The sequence below is a fragment of the Cucurbita pepo genome, chromosome LG12, assembly GCF_002806865.2.
Source record: "Cucurbita pepo subsp. pepo cultivar mu-cu-16 chromosome LG12, ASM280686v2, whole genome shotgun sequence".
NCBI lineage: Eukaryota > Viridiplantae > Streptophyta > Magnoliopsida > Cucurbitales > Cucurbitaceae > Cucurbita > Cucurbita pepo.
In genome coordinates this window covers 28,448-47,538 of record NC_036649.1, presented here as the reverse complement: position 1 = coordinate 47,538, position 19,091 = coordinate 28,448, and the positions used below count along the sequence as shown (strand labels likewise).

The 19,091-nt window shown below is 36.9% G+C and overlaps 4 protein-coding genes across 6 annotated transcripts; 2 read left to right on the top strand and 2 right to left on the bottom strand.

The window, feature by feature from the left end:
- Positions 1-386: 386 nt before the first annotated feature.
- On the bottom strand, positions 387-3,178 carry LOC111806805 (protein-S-isoprenylcysteine O-methyltransferase B-like). Of its 2 annotated transcripts, none has more exons than XM_023692283.1 (2): positions 2,973-3,178; positions 387-1,373 (listed from the first exon to the last, which is right to left on the bottom strand). In XM_023692283.1, exon 2 carries the CDS (start codon positions 1,224-1,226, stop codon positions 633-635), a length of 594 nt encoding a protein of 197 aa, XP_023548051.1. In that variant the 5' UTR covers positions 1,227-1,373; positions 2,973-3,178; the 3' UTR covers positions 387-632. The 2 variants fall into 2 exon arrangements, with proteins under 2 accessions (XP_023548051.1, XP_023548052.1); XM_023692284.1 differs by having other exon boundaries at positions 387-1,294.
- Positions 3,179-3,660: 482 nt separating this feature from the next.
- LOC111806426 (SPX domain-containing membrane protein At4g22990-like) lies at positions 3,661-9,543 on the top strand. The gene is made up of 11 exons (XM_023691737.1): positions 3,661-3,812; positions 4,045-4,098; positions 5,051-5,171; positions 5,676-5,987; positions 6,125-6,229; positions 6,750-7,201; positions 7,285-7,571; positions 7,703-7,899; positions 8,727-8,917; positions 9,031-9,164; positions 9,232-9,543. The coding sequence occupies exons 2-11, from the start codon at positions 4,046-4,048 to the stop codon at positions 9,468-9,470; spliced, it is 2,091 nt and encodes a 696-aa protein (XP_023547505.1). The 5' UTR covers positions 3,661-3,812; position 4,045; the 3' UTR covers positions 9,471-9,543.
- A 664-nt stretch (positions 9,544-10,207) lies between these two features.
- LOC111806686 (ATPase ARSA2) lies at positions 10,208-16,758 on the top strand. The gene is made up of 7 exons (XM_023692079.1): positions 10,208-10,657; positions 10,914-11,032; positions 11,322-11,472; positions 11,633-11,743; positions 15,556-15,694; positions 15,790-15,905; positions 16,390-16,758. The coding sequence occupies exons 1-7, from the start codon at positions 10,403-10,405 to the stop codon at positions 16,564-16,566; spliced, it is 1,068 nt and encodes a 355-aa protein (XP_023547847.1). The 5' UTR covers positions 10,208-10,402; the 3' UTR covers positions 16,567-16,758.
- Positions 16,759-17,032: 274 nt separating this feature from the next.
- LOC111806687 (ubiquitin-related modifier 1 homolog 2-like) lies at positions 17,033-18,882 on the bottom strand. Of its 2 annotated transcripts, XM_023692082.1 has the most exons (5): positions 18,726-18,873; positions 18,444-18,544; positions 17,710-17,785; positions 17,507-17,589; positions 17,033-17,386 (listed from the first exon to the last, which is right to left on the bottom strand). In XM_023692082.1, exons 2-5 carry the CDS (start codon positions 18,446-18,448, stop codon positions 17,269-17,271), a joined length of 282 nt encoding a protein of 93 aa, XP_023547850.1. In that variant the 5' UTR covers positions 18,449-18,544; positions 18,726-18,873; the 3' UTR covers positions 17,033-17,268. The 2 variants fall into 2 exon arrangements, with proteins under 2 accessions (XP_023547850.1, XP_023547849.1); XM_023692081.1 differs by lacking the exon at positions 18,444-18,544 and having other exon boundaries at positions 18,726-18,882.
- Between the last annotated feature and the right edge of the window lie 209 nt (positions 18,883-19,091).

Here is a 19,091-nt window from a genome sequence, read left to right as displayed (position 1 = left end):
CAACAAAGTTTGTAGATCGCCAAACCTCCTCTAATGCAGTGAGATATAAATACACATAATATACACGGAGATTGATTCGTGTAAAAACATGTCATCCTTCAAATTAAACAACGAACCCAATCAGTGGAGTCGAGCCTCACCAAATTTAACGCTTCATGCTAATGAAATTAAATGGAAAATTGCCATAATACTTTTTTTTTTTCTTTCTATCCGTTCATAAATAGACATGAAGTCTTACAATCCACTTCACATAACAAATGCATATACAATCATCACATTCATCACATATGACAACATGCAACACATGCAAATAAATTTCATATATATTTAACTTAGAGATCAGAAATTACCTAACCACCGCCTGAACAAAAGCTCAATGAAACCACTGCTTTAACAAGAATGAATAAATCGAGTACCCAAATTCTCACAATTAGTTTAAATGATATATATTTCCATCATAATTGACAAAAATGTTACAAGTAGATCCTAAGGCTTGACTCATAGATGCAATCCCAGAAACCATGAGTCAGAAGCGCCTTAATATACAACACAAAAACAACTCCCGGTGCAAAGTTCCAATACCTCAAGAACGGAACCATGCAATGATCACTCCAACTCCAAATATTCGACCTTCATTTCACGAATGGCACTCCAGAAGGTACCCGATTCGTGTACTGCTCATACTCGCGGCCAAAAAACTGTCTCAGGAAGTACTCTTCATATGGAATTCGTTCAGCAAAGAATTGCCAAACCACAACAGCAAATCCAATTGTTGAAATGGGATTACAGAGCATGATTTGAGTGCCAACTGCCCACACAAGGAAACCGCTGTATCCAGGATGACGAATAAATCTATAGACTCCATAAGTAATCAGCTTGTGGTGGTCCTCATGATAGATCTTAATCAGATGTGTAAAAGACCGACCTGCAGTTACGATTGCCAGTTTACGTACTGTTTCTCCAACTACAACCATTGCAAGGCCTGTCTGACTAACCCACCAGTATTCCTTAAGACCGGGACACAACACAATTCCAACAAAGTACTCTAAGAAACATAACATCATCGCCAACAGATAGTTTTTGCTTATCAGAAGGGACTTTAGAGTTACGTTGGATTTCCCATGAATTCCAACTGCTAACATATATTCAGAACTGTGAAAGAAGATGATTGCAAATATCATCTGAGACAACTGTCTGCATGCTGTGTAACTGAATACTTCTGTCATGTTTTGTCAACCCAAAGTATCGGCTACTGCACTAAAGTTTGCAAGGGTTATAGGATCTTAGTTCAGATCTGAAAAAGATGCAGAGCCATATAACATCAACACAGAGAAATCCTCATGTACAAAACCCTGAAGATCCTTTATGCACATCTAAAAAGGAAAAATATGTTAAACCAGGTTTGTATAACGGAATCCAGGATGAATTGGATAAATCACAAGAACTTTATACACCATGCAAACAAATTTTACTAATGAAAGGTTAGCAAAAAAAGTTTTCAGAAGCTCCAACATTATCCTAGCAGGTATGTGCTGCATTAACTGCATCTTTTTTAAACGTTTCTGAGTGTCACATATCATGNAAAAAAAAAAAAAAAAAAAAAAAAAAAAAAAAAAAAAAAAAAAAAAAAAGACAAGTTTCACAGCTACTTGGGAAGATCGTGATAGAAACCAGAAAGCTAAAATAGTATTGAAAGATGGGAATGCAATAACTCCACTCTTGAGTATTCTTACGTAAACTTAACGCCATTAAACAGTTCTCTGCTTTCCTCTCCTCCCATTCACTCTATTTACAACGAACTCCTTGCAAACAAACCTTTGAGCTAATTACAAATGCACCCTTAATACCTTAACAATCTTTGTAAGTGGGGCAATAGCTAATTACGAAGTATAAAGTAGAAGGGGTCAAGGCATCTATAATGCATAATTTAAATAATCTAAAGAGTCCACAACAGTTCCAAGAAATAGCATATCTCTGAAATAAACAAGAAGTTCAGGGAATTGGGAAAGCTGCTGATGAAATGAAAAGTATGAAAAGTTAAATAGAGTGTCTGTCAAAAATAAACTTCTTGAGTGAGATTAGTTAAAACATTCCATGGAGCGTAAGAGAAAATGCTCCAATTTAGATTAATTGCAAAAGGTATGTAACTATAGAATTCTTTTGCTGCAGCACCAGTTTGCTGCATCCGATCTTCCTTTTTCAACCACCATCTCCAAATGTCTAACTTTTCAAAGGAAGAAGAAGAAGAAAATTCTAGTTTCTTTTCAGCGATAACATTTCCAAAAGAATCTTGTGTCAAACTAAACCATAAAATTGAAACCATGCCCCCAATAGATAGTAATAAAGTTGTGTTTTGTTGATCCATCAAGTATCCACCACTAAATTGGCCATGGAACAACATATGTTGTTAACTGTCCCTTTTTCTTTGCGAAACACAATCCAATTTGAGCATCTCTATGACATCTTAACGGGAGTATTTGAAGCTTCACAGAAAATGGTCCATAAGAAGACAATAATCTTATTAGGAATTTAAAATTTTACCACTCCATACCACTTCTATCAATTCCTTCTCAAGAAGTTGACTTAGTTATACAAACACATGCATCTCATTCCCAAATCATCCATCATTCAAGGCTTCTCATTCTCATTCTCATTCCTAAGGTCTCGATAACCATTTAGATTTTGGCTTTTAGTTTCCAATTTTCGAAACTTAAGTTGGTTCCTCATAGTCTTTACAATAGTTTTCATCTTTTGTGAGGAAAAATCAAAATACATTTCAAGAAGGCAAAAAATCTTAGTCTGCTCAAATTTTCCCTTAAACGAATTAAAGCATGCAAACTTGGCCTTCATTCTGCATCTTTCTAGTAGTTCAATATACAATCTGAATTCATTGACTAACAAATCGAAAATTACGAAGGAGATGAAGAAAAACACCATAATCATTGCAAAATAAAAGAAAATACATTACTTACTGATCCTTGAAAGAAGTTTGGGTCCTTGCTCGTATTCGAAGAGATTCGACTTCGCTGAGATCGTTCGGAAATGCGTCGTTCGTGGTCGGGTCTATACTCTGTAGCCGCCTGTGGTGGACGTGGCGGGGAGCACCGTGGGATCCGCCATTGTCGCTCTTGCTGCGAGACCAGGGGTTGGGTGCGCCACAAATCTACAAGCCTGGAGTTACCTGGTTCGTCGGTTAGAAAGAAATTGGCGCGAGACCGTGGGAACAGGGTTCGTTGCGACTGGTCTGGCGCTGCCGTCGTGGGTCACAGAGTTAAGCCCAGTCCGTAAACCAAAGCCCAGGCCCAGACATTTTCCTTTGTAAATCCCAAAAAGATCAAAACCTTAGCTATTGGGTATAAAATGACTATTAATTATGAGTAAATTGGATGAATAAAAAAAAGTAAATAAAAAGGATATGGTAGAATCTAGATCATTATGACTCATTTACAGCATTTCTAGAACAAAATGATTTTAAGAATAGTAACTGGATGAGTTGTGATGCCCATAGCCGCTATTATTCTTCACTTTATATTAATTTCACATCAACCAAATATTCATCATTGCAATGCTTAATGCATATCATTTTTTCCCCTTTTATTGATTGTCTTAAAATAATGATACCATTTCAGAGTATTAATAAATCTACTAAAATTAATAAAATAAGTCTGTGGCCGTGGAAGAAACACTTCCGCTTTCACGCTCCCCCTCTCTACAAAAACAAAAACCAGAGCTTTCTAAACTGCAACTCCTCCATTAATATATTGTGTCTTCATCTTTACATTCGAAGATTTCGCCGAAGACAGAGATTGAAGGCAAGCTACACTACTCTCAGCTTTTATTGATTCTAATTCTGTTGCTTTTATGCAAGTTCAGCTCAAAGGATGTGTTTTAATGGAGGTTTTCCCCTCCATTAAACTCCCCGCCATCCTCATATTACCAAATGATTATGTATCCTTCATGTTTAGTACTTCCAAAACGGAAGAGGGTTGGTTTTTATTCTATCAATTGTTCATGTTTAATGGTGACTTTATTTGCTGTCTGAAGGATGGTCGCATTTGGCAAGAAGTTGAGAGAATCGCAGATTCCAGAATGGCGAGAGTATGTCTAAGCTCAACTAATATATTCACCACTTGTTTGTTAGTAACATAATGCATGTCGTTTTTTCATTGCACCATTTCATGTATACTGAGTTTGGGATGATTTTGAAGTAGTTTTGTTTAAGTGAAGCAATTTTTCAAGTACTTTTTGTGAGACCCACGTGGATTGGAGAGAGGATCGAGTGCGAGCAAGAATGCTGGGCCTTGAAGGAGGGTGGATTGTGAGGTCTCACATCGATTAGAGAGAGAAACGAGTGCTAGCGAGGATGCTGGCCCTGTAGGAGGGTGGATTGTGAGATCCCACATCGGTTGGAGAGTGGAACCGAATATTCTTTATAAGGGTGTGGAAATCTCTCCCTAGCAGGCTTGGAAAGGATAAAGTTTCTAAAGACTCAACTGCAAATTAGGTAGCCCACCCTGATAGGAATCACGACTCTTCACAATGGTATGATATAGTCCACTTTGAGCATAAGCTCTCATGGTTTTGCTTTGGGCTTCCCCAAAAAGCCTCGTACCAATGAAGAAGTATTTCTTACTTATAAATCCATGATCATTCCTATAGCCAATGTGGGACTCCCTCCCAACAATCCTTAACACACCCATCAACTAATAGTCTTGTGCATATAAGAGTCGTGCTCATGTCACTGAGGCAATTTACAGACTACACATTCGGACAGAAAAGTCCCAACTGCATTTGAGTGAGTCAAATTAAGAACATTCAACTCTCCCTTTTGATATCTTTTTTCATATTGTTTGTACATCAACTTTTTTTCAATGTTAGTGTAGTTAGTTCGTGACTACTAGATTGTGTGTAGAATAGTCTCGTGCATTGAAAATTCGTTATTTTTGCACATATTTCATGGCACATTTTTTCATATGAAATATCTTGATCATGCGACTACAGGTGCAAATACCATCCATATATGTTGACATGTTCATTTTTCTTATGACAGGTACTATATTAATTATAAGTTAATGAAGAAGAAAGTTAAAAGATATACCCAACAAATAGAGATTGGAACACAAAATGACTACTATGTGCTCAGAGACTTCTCAAGATTATTAGATATTCAGGCAAGTATACATACATGAATGATAAGTTAATAAATTTCTCTACTTGTTTAGTTAAAGTTGCAATTGGTTTTGCTTATATATTATTCGAGGCACATCTAAGTCAGGCACCGGGAGGTGTGCCAGCGAGGACGCTAGCCTTCAAGGGGATCGGATTGTGAGATCCCACGTCGGTTGGAGAGGGGAACGAAGCATTTCTTCTAAGGGTGTGGAAACCTCTCCCTAGTAGACGTGTTTTAAAACCATGAAGTTGACAGCGGTACATAACGAGTCAAAGTGGACAATATCTGCTAGCTGTGAGTTTGAGCGGTTACATGCTCGGACAAAAAAACAATAGGGGATGCGTATTGAGAAAAGTAGTTAGGAACCTTGTAGACCATCCTGAAGCAGGCGGTCGGAATTAAGGGTCCTTAATGTTAGAAGAGGGCTTGGTTTACCTTGTAGATCATATCTTTTATATTTCAAAATTTGATCTTCATAATAATTGCATGCTAATTGCTATTCCAGATTGAAAAGATTGTATTATTTTTGTTGGAGCAACAAGGACTACTTGCAAGGAGGTTATCTAGACTTGGTGAAGAACAAAATGGCCTTTCCCAACAGCTTACAGAAACAAAAGTTGATGAACTACAGGAACAATACAGAGCAGCTGGAGAAGATCTTCTGAGGCTTCTCGCTTTTGTGGAGATGAATGCAATTGGTCTACGCAAGATATTAAAGAAGTTCGATAAACGTTTTGGCTACAAGTTTACAGATTATTATGTCAAAACTCGTGCTAATCATCCTCATTCCCAACTGAAACAAGTTTTTAAGCAAGTGGTAACATGCCCAATTTTCTTTTCTTTCCATGTTCCTCTTGTAACATTCTGATATAGAGGTTTCTGGGAATTATAAGTCTCTTTGAGTTTCTTGAAATGGTGCATCCAAGCATTGATAGCTTGAAGCTGATTGCTCAGGGTATAGTTGCTGTTGCTGGTGCCATATTTCGTAATCTTGCAGAGCTTGAAGATCATAAAGGGAGTTACATCTCAATATATGATCAACTTGACCTTTCACATCAGGTATTTTCTTACAGATCATTAGAAGCTTTATTATCAATTTGCTCAACTTATTTTTGTAATCATATTTCAGTAGGATGATCAATATCAAGGCTTAAAGAAGTTAATTATTTTGCGGAAATAGGCATCCACTTCTATGATAGGGATGTTGATGATTTTTTCTCATCATGGGTCTATAAGTAAGGAATACATCTACATTGGTATGAAGCCGTTTGGGAAACCAAAAGTAAAGCCATGAGAGCTTATGCTCAAAGTGGAGAATATCACATCACTGTGGAGGTCTATGGTTCCTAACATGGTATCGGAGTCATGCCCTTAACTTAGCCATGTCAATAGAATTCTCAAATGTCGAACAAAAAAGTTGTGAGCCTTGAAGGAGTGGTCAAAAGTAACTCGAGTGTCAAACAAAAGATGTACTTTGTTCGAGGACTCCAGAGAAGGAGTCGAGCCTCGATTAAGGCTACTTTTTTTTTTCTCTTCTTTATAAGTGGAATTCTTCTCAATAAAGATTGATTATTTGCAGGCCCCTGTAATTGAATCCATCAAAGAAGCTCTAAACAGATTATCAAACTCAACAAATTTTCTTCAATTCTTGGGAAAACATGCGATGCTTTTGGAAGATGGATTATCAGATACTCCTGAGAACTACGTTGATGAAAGATATCATTTTATGTCACTTGTTCTGAACTTGGGAAACACATTTTTGTATATGGTAAATACATATATTATTGTCCCAACAGCTGACAACTACACCATGAGCCTGGGAGCTGCCGCTACTGTCTGTGGCATTGTGATTGGGGCAATGGCTGTGGCACAGGTGTTTTCTTCTGTTTATTTCAGTTCTTGGTCAAACAGATCATACATGCAGCCACTTGTTTTTAGTAGCATCATTCTTGTTGTGGGAAACACATTGTATGCACTGGCATATGATCTCAAGTCAATCACTATTCTTCTCGTTGGCCGCCTTTTTTGTGGGTAGGTCACCGCGGATCAGGCATTTAAATTTTGTCACTGGTTGTTTTTTCTGAACTTTGGGGAATCTATTTTTTGTATTCTAGGTTGGGTTCTGCAAGAGCAGTTAACAGGCGCTATATTACCGACTGCGTGCCATTAAAGTTACGAATGCAAGCTTCTGCTGGATTTGTTAGTGCAAGCGCGCTGGGGATGGCATGTGGTCCAGCTCTTGCTTGTTTTTTTCGAAGAGATTTCAAGATATCATCTATTACTTTCAATGAGGACACTTTGCCTGGTTGGACCATGGCTCTTGCATGGCTCGTTTATCTCGTATGGTTGTGCATTTGTTTCAAAGAGCCTCCTTCGCTCATGCCATCGGAACCTAATACTGGTTTGTCAACTAAACTTCTCATTTAGCATATGGTTGTGCATATTGATGGATTAACTTGTTATATCATATTATTTAGCTGTTTAATTGGCATATTGATTTTATTAGAGGAATGAATTGTTCCTTTGATGTAGGGAAAACTGTAAAACTTATTTTGGAGAATGGTTGTACACGACCGCTACTTTTAAACGAACATGCGAAGCAAGAATGTGCCGACCAAGAATGTGATGATGATGACGACGACGACGACGATGAGGGATCTTCTGAAAGAAATCGCAAACCAGTCGATTCAATAATATCAGCTTATAAGTTACTTACACCGTCTGTCAAGGTCTAGTACATTCTACCCTTCTTACTTTGATGCAATTTTCATTAGAGTTTTTAATCCTTTGATAAAGTGCTCTTGTGTGAAGTGGTGAGCTCTTATCATAGTAGTTGCAATATCATTGTTTTATTAGAATCTTCTTTTTGTATTTTATGTTTGGGAGGGTGTGAAAAGGAAACCTGGAAACCTCTCCTTAGTCGGCACGTTTTAAAAACCTTGAGGGGAAGTCCAAATAGGACAATATCTGCTAGCGGTAGAATTGAGCTCTTACAAATGGTAACAGAGCCAGATACCAGCCGATATGCCAGCGAGGACGTTGGGTCCCGAAGGGTGGGTGGATTGTGATACCCCACATCAATTAGAGAGAGAGGAACAAGTGCTAGAGAGGATGTTGGGCCCCGAAGGGGGGTGGATTGTGAGATCTCACGTCGATTGGAGAGGGGAACGAGTGCCAGCGAGGACGCTAGGCCCTGAAGGGGGTGAGTTGTGAGATGACATGTTGGTTGGGGGGAGAACGAAATATTCTTTATAAGGGTGCAGAAATCTCTCGTTAATATACGCGTTTTAAAAACCTTAAGGGGGAAACCGGAAGGGTTGGCCATAGAGGACAATATCTACTAGCGGTGGGCTTGGGCGGTTACACTTTCTAATATTTCTAATATTTGATATATTGTATGAATAGACAATATGAGAAATGACTTTATATAAGAATGTTCTTGACCTATGAACGCTATGAAACCATTATATGGGTATCAAGTCAGTTCAAATGTTTGAGCTAAAATGATTACATACGATACTAAAATTTGGATGAACATGGTGTTGTGTGGGTTTAGGTGCAACTATTTGTATATTTTATGCTAAAATATGCAATGGAGATTGTACTTGCCGAATCAAGTGTAATCACTGGCTACTACTTTGTCTGGTCGACCACCAATGTTGCAGTCTTTCTCGCATGCCTTGGCTTGACAGTGCTCCCTGTAAACATCATTGTGGGGAGCTACCTCAGTAACTTATTTGAAGAAAGGTACCCCAAAACTTGAATTTACTTTACTTTAATTTACCTTACCTTGTTATTTACTGTTCTTTGATCTGATTAAAAGATTAAAAGTTTCACAAGTTGGTGTGATTTTGTTGTAGGCAACTTCTTCTTGCATCTGAAATTATGGTTTGCGTAGGCATAATTTTAAGCTTCCATACTTCGATTCCTTACTCAGTACCTCAATATGTGTGCTCAGCTCTAATCACCTTTGTTTCTGCTGAAATCCTTGAAGGTAATAATGTAGTCTCTTGAATCATCAAATTGTCAGAACAATGGTTCTAAGTCTTCAACTGATGCAGGTGTAAACTTGTCACTTCTCTCTCGAGTTATGTCGTCGAGACTTTCGCGTGGGACTTTTAATGGTGGCCTACTTTCCACCGAAGCTGGAACTATAGCTCGAGTCATCGCTGATGGCACGATAACGTTGTCGGGGTACTTTAGTGAAAGTAAGCTCTTGAATGTTACCTTACTTCCTTCCCTTGTTATTTGTGTATATGCCATTGTAGCAACATGTTTTACCTACAACTCTCTTTACTAATCTCTTTTTTTTTTTTCTTTCTATTAGTTATGAAAAATTGTACAAACGTAAATAAGGAAAAAATTCTATACTTCTAGAAATGAACTTTTTGTTGTTTTTTTACATTGTTTAAAATAGCCGTGGATTATAAACCTAATGCAATTTATATTATTACTTTTGTAAATAATTTGATCAAATGAAAAAAAAAAAAAGATTTTTATTTTTTATTTTTAAAATATAAATTAAAATATTTAATTCGGTGTAAATATTTTAAGAGCAAAATAGGAAAAATATATCCTTCAACTATAATGAACTGTTTGTAACACAATAGGACGTTATATATAATTAGACACGATTTATTACACAATAAGTTTTTTTATTCTCAAAACTTAACCGTAACAAGATGCAATGTTTCCTTACGAAAAATGGTTGTTTTTTAAAAAACTTTGTTCNTCTTTTTTTTTTTTTTTTTTTGTTTTTCCTTTCATATATTAAGCTCGACGATTTGTGTTTCATCAGTCACCTAATTTATGAAAATCTTCTTCGTATCACACAAACATATACCAAACATCAAACGTGCACCTTGAAGTTCAAGTATGACCTTTTTCAACATAGATATAAANAAAAAAAAAAAAAAAAAAAAAAAAAAAAAAAAAAAAAAAAAAAAAAAAAAGCGAGACAAAATCTAATTTTCATTTCCTAGAAAAAAAGTCGGCTTTTATTTAGGAATTGCACTATATTAACAAACAAAGAGTTAGGTGATGGGCTTGTTTCTCTCGAATCCGACTCCAAACACCTCGTGTATGTTCTTTTCTTGATAAAGAGGCGACCTTTGAAGATCGCCCACTTGATTCCTTTGCTTCCGATTCCCAAATCCGTGGTTACATTGGAAGCCCACTTCAGTCTCTCTTCTACAGAGAGAGAGAAGAGAGATAATTTTGGGAGCAACAAAAATGGCAGAAGAATTACTTGAAGGTACGGTTCAGAATCTACTGGATCAAGAGACTCTAAAATGGGTTTTTGTTGGCGGCAAAGGCGGTGTGGGAAAAACCACCTGCAGCTCCATCCTTTCGATTCTTCTCTCCCGTGTCAGATCCTCTGTTTTGATTATCTCCACCGACCCCGCTCACAATCTCAGCGATGCCTTTCAGCAGAGATTCACCAAGGCCCCCACCTTGGTTAATGGCTTCTCCAATCTCTATGCTATGGTCTGTTCTTTGTCTCTTGCTTCCCTTCTTTTGATTTTTGCTTTGGTTTGAATCTTGATGTGCTTATGAATTTGATTTGGTATTGATTTCTTTATTCGAGGGTTTTGCAAGTTTTGTGGATAATTTGGTGGCAGAAATGCTTAAAATCATGTCTGTGTGCTATTGTTCTTGCTGCTTTCCTGTTGTACGCGTGTTTTTCGATTGTTGTTGATGAGTTTATGCGCTTCATACTCTGGGCAATGCTGCTGGTATGTAGGAAGTGGATCCTACTGTGGAAAATGAAGAAGTCGGCGAGGGGATGGATGGCTTATTTTCCGAGCTAGCTAATGCTATTCCTGGAATTGATGAGGCAATGAGCTTTGCAGAGATGCTGAAGTAAGAACCATTTTCTTGATCTTTCAAACATCAATTTATGATCCATACAATCTTGATATATAATGTACGATTATCAAATGAAGTTTAAATGACAGTTCTAGAACTGTAAGTTTGAGTACTGGTATTGGTTTTGTCTGAAATGTTTATGTTGTTCTAAGTCATCAGCTACCACTGCTAGGACTTTTTGTTGGTTGATACTTGGAGGGTTGGGTGGGGCTGGGAGCTCTTTATAATCATGTCATGTCAATTCATTTAACATTGCCATGTTTAATGAATTGTTTATTTCCAGATTAGTACAAACAATGGATTATTCTGTAATTGTGTTCGACACTGCTCCAACTGGCCACACTCTTCGACTGTTGCAATTTCCATCAACCTTAGAGAAGGGACTTTCAAAGATAATGTCTTTAAAAAGTAGATTTGGAGGCGTATTGAGTCAGGTATCAGTTCTAATTTGATAACAACGATTCTATTATTATCCTTATTCGACATGAGCGTTTGATTTTTTCGTTAATTTTTTTCAAGAAGTCGAAGCATTTGCTGTATTAGTTTCATTTGTGCAATTTCAGTAATTAGCTAACCTGAAACTTTCTGCAACAGGTGACCCGGATGTTTGGAGTTGATGATGAGTTTGGTGAGGACGCAATTCTGGGAAGGCTGGAAGGCATGAGAGATGTGATCGAACAAGTTAATAGGCAATTCAAAGATCCTGTAAGAGCGCTCGTTTTCTACTCGTTTGTTATTATTATTATTATTATTTTTGTCTTATTGCCTACTAGCATTTTTCTAACCATTAACAAGTATTAGAAGAAGTGGTAGAAGTCTTATGGAATAGATGGGATACTTTAGGTTCTTTTAAGGGTTAGGTCCCATGAACTTGTGGGGTTCCATTCACCAGGATAACATGCCATCATCATAAATAACCAAAAAACTTCCTCGTCCTAGGAACAAAATTCTCCATTGTTGACATTGACCAAGAATCGGACGATGAATATGCATCTAGCCCCCTACCTCTCTCCACCACCCCAACATCCCCCATTGCGAATAAGGCCAACATCTCTCACCCATGACTAGAGATCACTCTTGCGGATATAGAGCTTGACGCTCTTTTTCAAGAAAAGTAGAATGAAACAGAGGTAGAAAGGGTCACCCCGATATTAGAAACATTCACACCAATAATGGCCATCCAAATCTTGGCACCATGGCTAAAAGAACACCTCATGTGCATCATGGCTATTCCATCTGGGAAAAAGAAGCCCACTACGGCCAAGAAACCGAGAAAACTAACTAGAGAGATTGACCAAAGGCCCAACTTTGATCATGGCTATTCCATCTGGGGATCTAAATCATGTGGAATGACCCAACTTTGATATGAACTTTGATCATTTCTGAAGTCACCAAAAACTTATACACCTTAACCACACATATTACACTGGGGGATCTAAATCATGGGGAATGACCCAACTTTGATCATTTCAAAAGTCACCAAAGGCTTATACACCTTAACCACACTGGCTGATAATTACAGATTTTGGATTACAGAAATCTATGTATCAGCCAGATTTTGGATTACAGGAATCTATGGTCCCGGTGGATATTAAGAAAGACATCTATTCTGGCAAGAATTATAGGACCTATCATGCCTATGTATAGAGAATTGGCTTTTGGCGGGTGACTTCAATATCTCTCGATGGGCACGTGAAAAATCTAGTGGAAAAGTCTAGAGGCATGAGACACTTCAACAATTTCATAAGAGAAGCTGAACTAATCGACCTTCCCCTCAATAATGGACTCTACACATGGTCAAACAACATATTTTCACCCACCTTGACACTCATCGATAGATTCCTTGCCACAAAAGGCCTACATAGAAAATTTAGTAACATCGGTGTTCAAAGACTGAATAGACCTACATCTGATTATTATCCCATTCTACTTTCCATGGGTTGCTCTAAATGGGGCCCTTCACCCTTCCGATTTGAGAATATGTGGTTGAACCATTTTGAATTTTTGCAAATGGTAGAATACATGTGGAAGAATACGCCCCTCTGTGGATGGTCGGGGCATGATTTCATCAACAAACTTAAAAGTCTAAAACTCCTGGATTTGGGATCCAACAAATGATCGAATTATTTTACCTCATTTTTTTTTTTTTTTTGAAACTTTATGAGAGCTGATATCATGAGAGTATTCCAAGATTTGTTTTCGAAACGTAGTTATCCTGAACGAAACATATATATGTCTGATCTCAAAGCAATTAGATGCCCCGCATTGTTGCAGACTGTCGTCCCATAAGTCTCACGACCGGACTATATAAAATCATAGTAAGGGTATTATCATAATGTCTTAAAAAGGTTCTCCCCTTCACAATAATTGGGCAACAAACAACTTTTGTAGAGGGGAGACAAATTCTCGATGCATTCCCCACGACAAACGAACTCATAGATGAATGGGAAAGAAAGAAACAAAAAGGTGTAGTCATTAAACTTAACATGGAAAAGGCTTTCGACAAGGTTGACTAGACTTTCCTCTAAAACTTTTTTTGTGGCAATAGGCTTTGGCTCAAAATGGCGAAGGTGGATAAAATGATGCATCTCATCCACAAACTTCTCCATCACATCAATGGAAGACCAAAAGGGAAGATATTTGCCACACAGGGTTCGAGACAAGGAGATCCACTATCCCCTTTTCTTTTCATCATGGTAATGGACTGTCTCAGTTGCCTACTGACAAAAGCAGAATACGAAGGACAGCTAAAAGGATTTTAGATTGGTAATGAAGGTTTAAGCATCAGTCACCTTCAGTTCGCGCAGACGACACAATTCTCTTTTCTAACTTGGCATCTTCCATAAAAAACATGATTGAGACGGTAAAAACCTTCGAAGGATTCTCTGGACAAAATATCAATTTCCAAAAAACAAAGATCATAGGCATCAATATTAGTACAAAGATTATTGAAGAATTTGCTAGCATATATGATTGTAAAAAGGGAGAAGGGTTGAATATTTACCTAGGACTACCTCTAAAAGAAAACCACAAATTTTTTTCCTTGAGGAAGGTTATTATTGAAAAATTAGAAAGATGGTTGTCATCATGGTCATCATGTTTTACTTCGAAAGGCGGAAGACTCACCCTCATATAGTCACATTATCCAACCTCCCTAATTACTACATGTCTCTATTTGAAATGCCACAAAAAGTGGTCGTAGATATAGAAAGATTATTCAGAAACTACTTGTGGAAAGATGACCCACGCCTTGTTCGATGGAATATTATAAACCTCCCAATAGAAAAGGAAGCCCTCGATGAAGAAGAAGAACGAAGTTCTCTTCGCCAAATGGTTATGGAGATATCATCACGAAGAAAAGGCCTTGTGGAGAAATTTTATAAAGGCCAAAGATACTCCTCCATCAAACAAAAATCAACCCCTCCATCTTCTACAAAAGGGCTTTCGGGTACATAAAGAAACATCAAAACCACATCACCGACCAACCTTGCCATAGGGTGGGTGATGGAGGAAACACATCATTTTGGACCGACTCATGGATTGAAACACCAGGATAGCCCTGAGGTATCCACTTTTGTACCGACTCTCTCATAGCAAAAAAGCCACGATCAAAGAAATGTGGAATGGTGTCAACAAATTCTAGGACCTAAAGCTTAGTAGGAATTTAAAGGATAATGAAGCAACAAAATGGATTGAACTAAGCCTTGACCTTGCCCCTGTGGATTGTCAAACAAAGCAGACTCATTGACCCAGTGCTCATGGGGCCTTTTCTACAAAAATCCTTGATGATGGACATGGTAGAAAAAGTAGAAGCAATAAATCCCACGCTAGCAAAGACAATATGGAAACGACATCAGCCTAAAAAGGTAAAGTTCTTCCTTCAGGAAATAGCGCGTAAAACCATTAACACAAGTGAAAATCTTCAAAAAAGAATGCCTTACATTACTCTTTCTCTAGATTGGTGTCCATTATGCAAGAAAGAAAACAAATCACAAAGCCACTTGTTTATGCAATATGCACATACGCTCATAATTTTTGGACAACGATTTTCAATACATTCGGATGATATCTCACATTTTCTAGGGAGGTAAGCGATCTATTGGATATGACCTTAACGTACTACCCTTTCAAGAATGCAAAAGGCCTACTATGGAAAAATCTCATCATGACTTTCTTTTGGAATCTCTTAAAAGAAAGAAATCAGGGAATATTTACGAAAACGACACAAATCTATGTAGAACTTTTCGACAAGCTTGTTTACCAAGCTATATCTCAGTGTAAACTGTCTAATATTTTTACGTCCTATATTATACCTCCCTCCTTGCAAATTGAGAATTCCTTATGAAAAATAATATTGAATGAAAAATAATGTTATCCGACATCTAACATATGTTAGGTGTACTTATGTATCTGTTTGGTTAGTGTTGGGACTCCTTTTGTGGGCTGTTTTTACCCTTTTATATATTTTTTTCTTTTTCTAAAGCTTGGTTTTTTACCCAACAATTCTCTGTTTTCAGGATTTGACCACATTTGTGTGTGTCTGCATTCCTGAGTTTCTGTCTCTTTACGAAACAGAGAGACTAGTTCAAGAACTCACCAAGTTTGAGATCGATACTCACAATATTATCATTAACCAAGTAATTTACAATGACGAAGGTACGACAGTTAACTGAATCCATACACATATATTCTGTAAAGTGATTTGGATGTTCCCTGTTTCTTAACCATATGTATGTGCTCTGCCGTTTTAGATGTTGAGTCCAAGTTACTGAAAGCGAGAATGCGAATGCAACAGAAGTATCTCGACCAATTTTACATGTTATATGATGACTTCCACATCACCAAGTTGCCATTACTGCCTCAAGAGGTACTGCTTTCTCTGCACATATTTGTCTCAATATATCGAGATTCATTCTGTTTTCTTTTATCATCTAGTCCATAAATGCTTTTTCCTTCATGTCTGCCATTGGGTTTGGTTCCAAGTCTTGAATTATATTTTGTTTTTTAAACTTATCATTCTCTCCTATATAATTATTGAAGTTTGGTAGACCTTGAAAGGAGAAGGAAGGTAGAAATGGCAATAGGTGCCTTTTTTTTAATTCACCCGATCCTATGTTTTATAGTAGTGAGTACCGATTTGTTGTACAGTCTGAGGCAAGTTGCTAATTCTTAATACATATCGTGTTCTGTTATATCAATCTTATTTTTAGTTTGTTTGAACATAACTAAGTGGATAAAACACTGAAGTTGAAGATGCGAGAGCTTTGATTTGAAAACAGAAACCAAAACAGGTAAAAGGAAAAGATTGGGAAGAGCTTTGATTTCCAAACTTGTTGTGCATTGTATTGCAGGTGACTGGGGTTGAAGCGCTGAAGGACTTTTCAGGTAAGTTTGTGAGGCCATATGAACCAGCGACTAGCAGAGACTCGGTGGAAGACTTGGAGAGGAAAATATCAACGTTGAAACAGCAGTTGAACGATGCTGAAGCTGAGCTTGATAGAATTAGAAAAGGGAAGCAAAAGGCCTAAAAACAATACCCTTTCTCTTTCCCAACTCCCTATTTTCTTTGCTTTTTTTTTTCCTTGTAACCTTTTTTTTTTCTAAAAGAATTTCTTCTGGGAGAATTATAATACCGAAAGTGTTTTATTAGACCAAATGCTGCTGCGTAAACTTGGGACTATCGATTTTCTGGTCAATATAGTTGTTCATTCATTATTCCATTTTCTTCGACTTTTATTTTCAAGTTATCGATTTTCTGGTCAATATAGTTGTTCATTCATTATTCCATTTTCTTCGACTTTTATTTTCAAGTTCTATTTTCATCACGAAAGATGAACTCCGCATCAAGATTTTTGGTATTGAAAATCAGTCACCGTTACTTCAATGCTTCAACCTTAAAGAAAACTTCTATGGTTGTCTCAATATATTTCTGTGTGACATGTTGAAAAGAAATATTTAAAGTACCTTTTCGAACTTCTTATACAACAGAACATGAACATGAATTGAAATGCCTATGAATATAGCCTTTCTTCTACTTTATTCAGTCATTGAACATGAACATCCACCCCAACAAGATGATTTCACAAGCCTCAGAGCAAACTCTGATCAAGATTACTCTTTGTATAGTTTATAGGATAACAAACAATACGTATTTTTAAGGTTAAAACGCCATATTATCTCAGGCAACAATTACGTAGCTACAAGCTGGAAAAGCCATATTCCTTACTGAGTTAGCCTCCATGCAGGGTGGATATGAACACCACCACGTCTTTCTCTTCCAATGGTGTATCAAGCTGCCCACTCAGCTCCCAATCACAATCATTCACAAGCACCAGAACACCAGGTCTTCTGCAGGAACCATGTTTGAAACCATCACAATTCTTCACCCACTTTCACGTTCATCCTCTCATTCACAATCTTTAAAAAAGAAAATTGATAAACTAATGAGATGTTTCTTTTACAACTTACACAGTGTCGCCTTTCATAAACATTTCTGGCCTCTCCTTGATCAGATTACTTCGGACCCAAGAGAGCAAATCTTTCATAATTAACTGAGAACCGTTTTAAAAGAAAGCATTAGACTTGCTTGATAAACAGAGGAATGAAGCACGAAAATATGAATTTGATATTGACTCGATCTTTCATTAAATTGTTGAAAAATTTTAATTTACCGTTCCCGCTCCATTTTCAGGATCAACGCTGACATCGTGGATCTTCACAGAGTCACATAGTAACTCCAATCCCCCACTGCATGTAAAAGTTAATATCACTGTCATGTTTAACATATAAACACTAGCTGAAAAAATAAAGCCTAAAGAATGACATACTACATTGATATCTTTTCCGTTTCACCTTTTACATTAAATAAAAGACACAATAAAAATGCAACCTAGAAGCATATGGAAGGATAATTTCTAATATTGCAGAAAAAGGCTATTCAAGATACTGCCACATTATTTATTTTCCTTCTCTTTTGGTTTTGGAGGGGATGAGGAAATAGAGGGTACTGATGGAGTCAAAATCTGCAAGCACTGTAAACAACACACTGATGAATTGTTGAAACAACATATGCAATTATAAATGGTACAATCCAGCCAAAAAGTTCCACCGAACACAAATAAAAGTTGAATATAATAAAGAACAGGTTATAGATTTCCAATATATATATAATCTAACGAAGGAACAATGGTAATCAAACGAACAAAACCAGAATGAAAACAATATGGAGGCAGTGAAGCAACTGGATATTCAAGCAAAACTATAGTTTTGGTCCCAATATCCTGAAGAATAGGTGCAAATTTTGAATTATTGACAACTAAACACAAACAATTATATCCAATAGTCGATCTTTTCTTCCCTTGAGCCAGCCCAAGAGAAATATTCCCGAACATCAGTATCACGATACCTCATTAATACACAGAATTCACGAACTCAAGAGTTTGCTCAAATTCAGAAAACAATCGATCTTTATGGATAGACAACGACACAGAAATTCAAGTTTATAAGCTGCGAAAAAACATAAAAACACGATCGAATAAGATATTTCTTCTGATTTCCAACTTTCCCAGAAACAGAAGGCATTCAAACTCTGTGTTCCAGGATCAGAGCTAAACAAACAGGGAAATTTTCCTTCCAAGTAANAGAGAGAGAGAGAGAGAGAGAGAGAGAGAGAGAGAGAGAGAATTACCCAAATTCAAGTGTGAGTTGCATTTTCAATTTGCTTCCGCGGAACCCTAAAATAAAACCCCAGAGAGAAGACAAAGAACAGATCCTTAATGGGGGAATTTTAGAAGTAACTTCAGACGCACTGTATGATACAAACTATTCAATATCTTCTGATTTTTTATTTTGAGTTTTTGGGATTTAGATCTTTTAAATACTCCTAAAAATATCTAATAAATTATTAATCTTCAATACATTATTAAAATATTTGATGTTTTTTTTTTAAAAAACTAGTACATTATATACGTATATATATTTTTTAATTTAATTTTACTCCAAATTTTCACTACAAAATTTCCATTTTCATCAAATTTGATCACAAACGCGAACA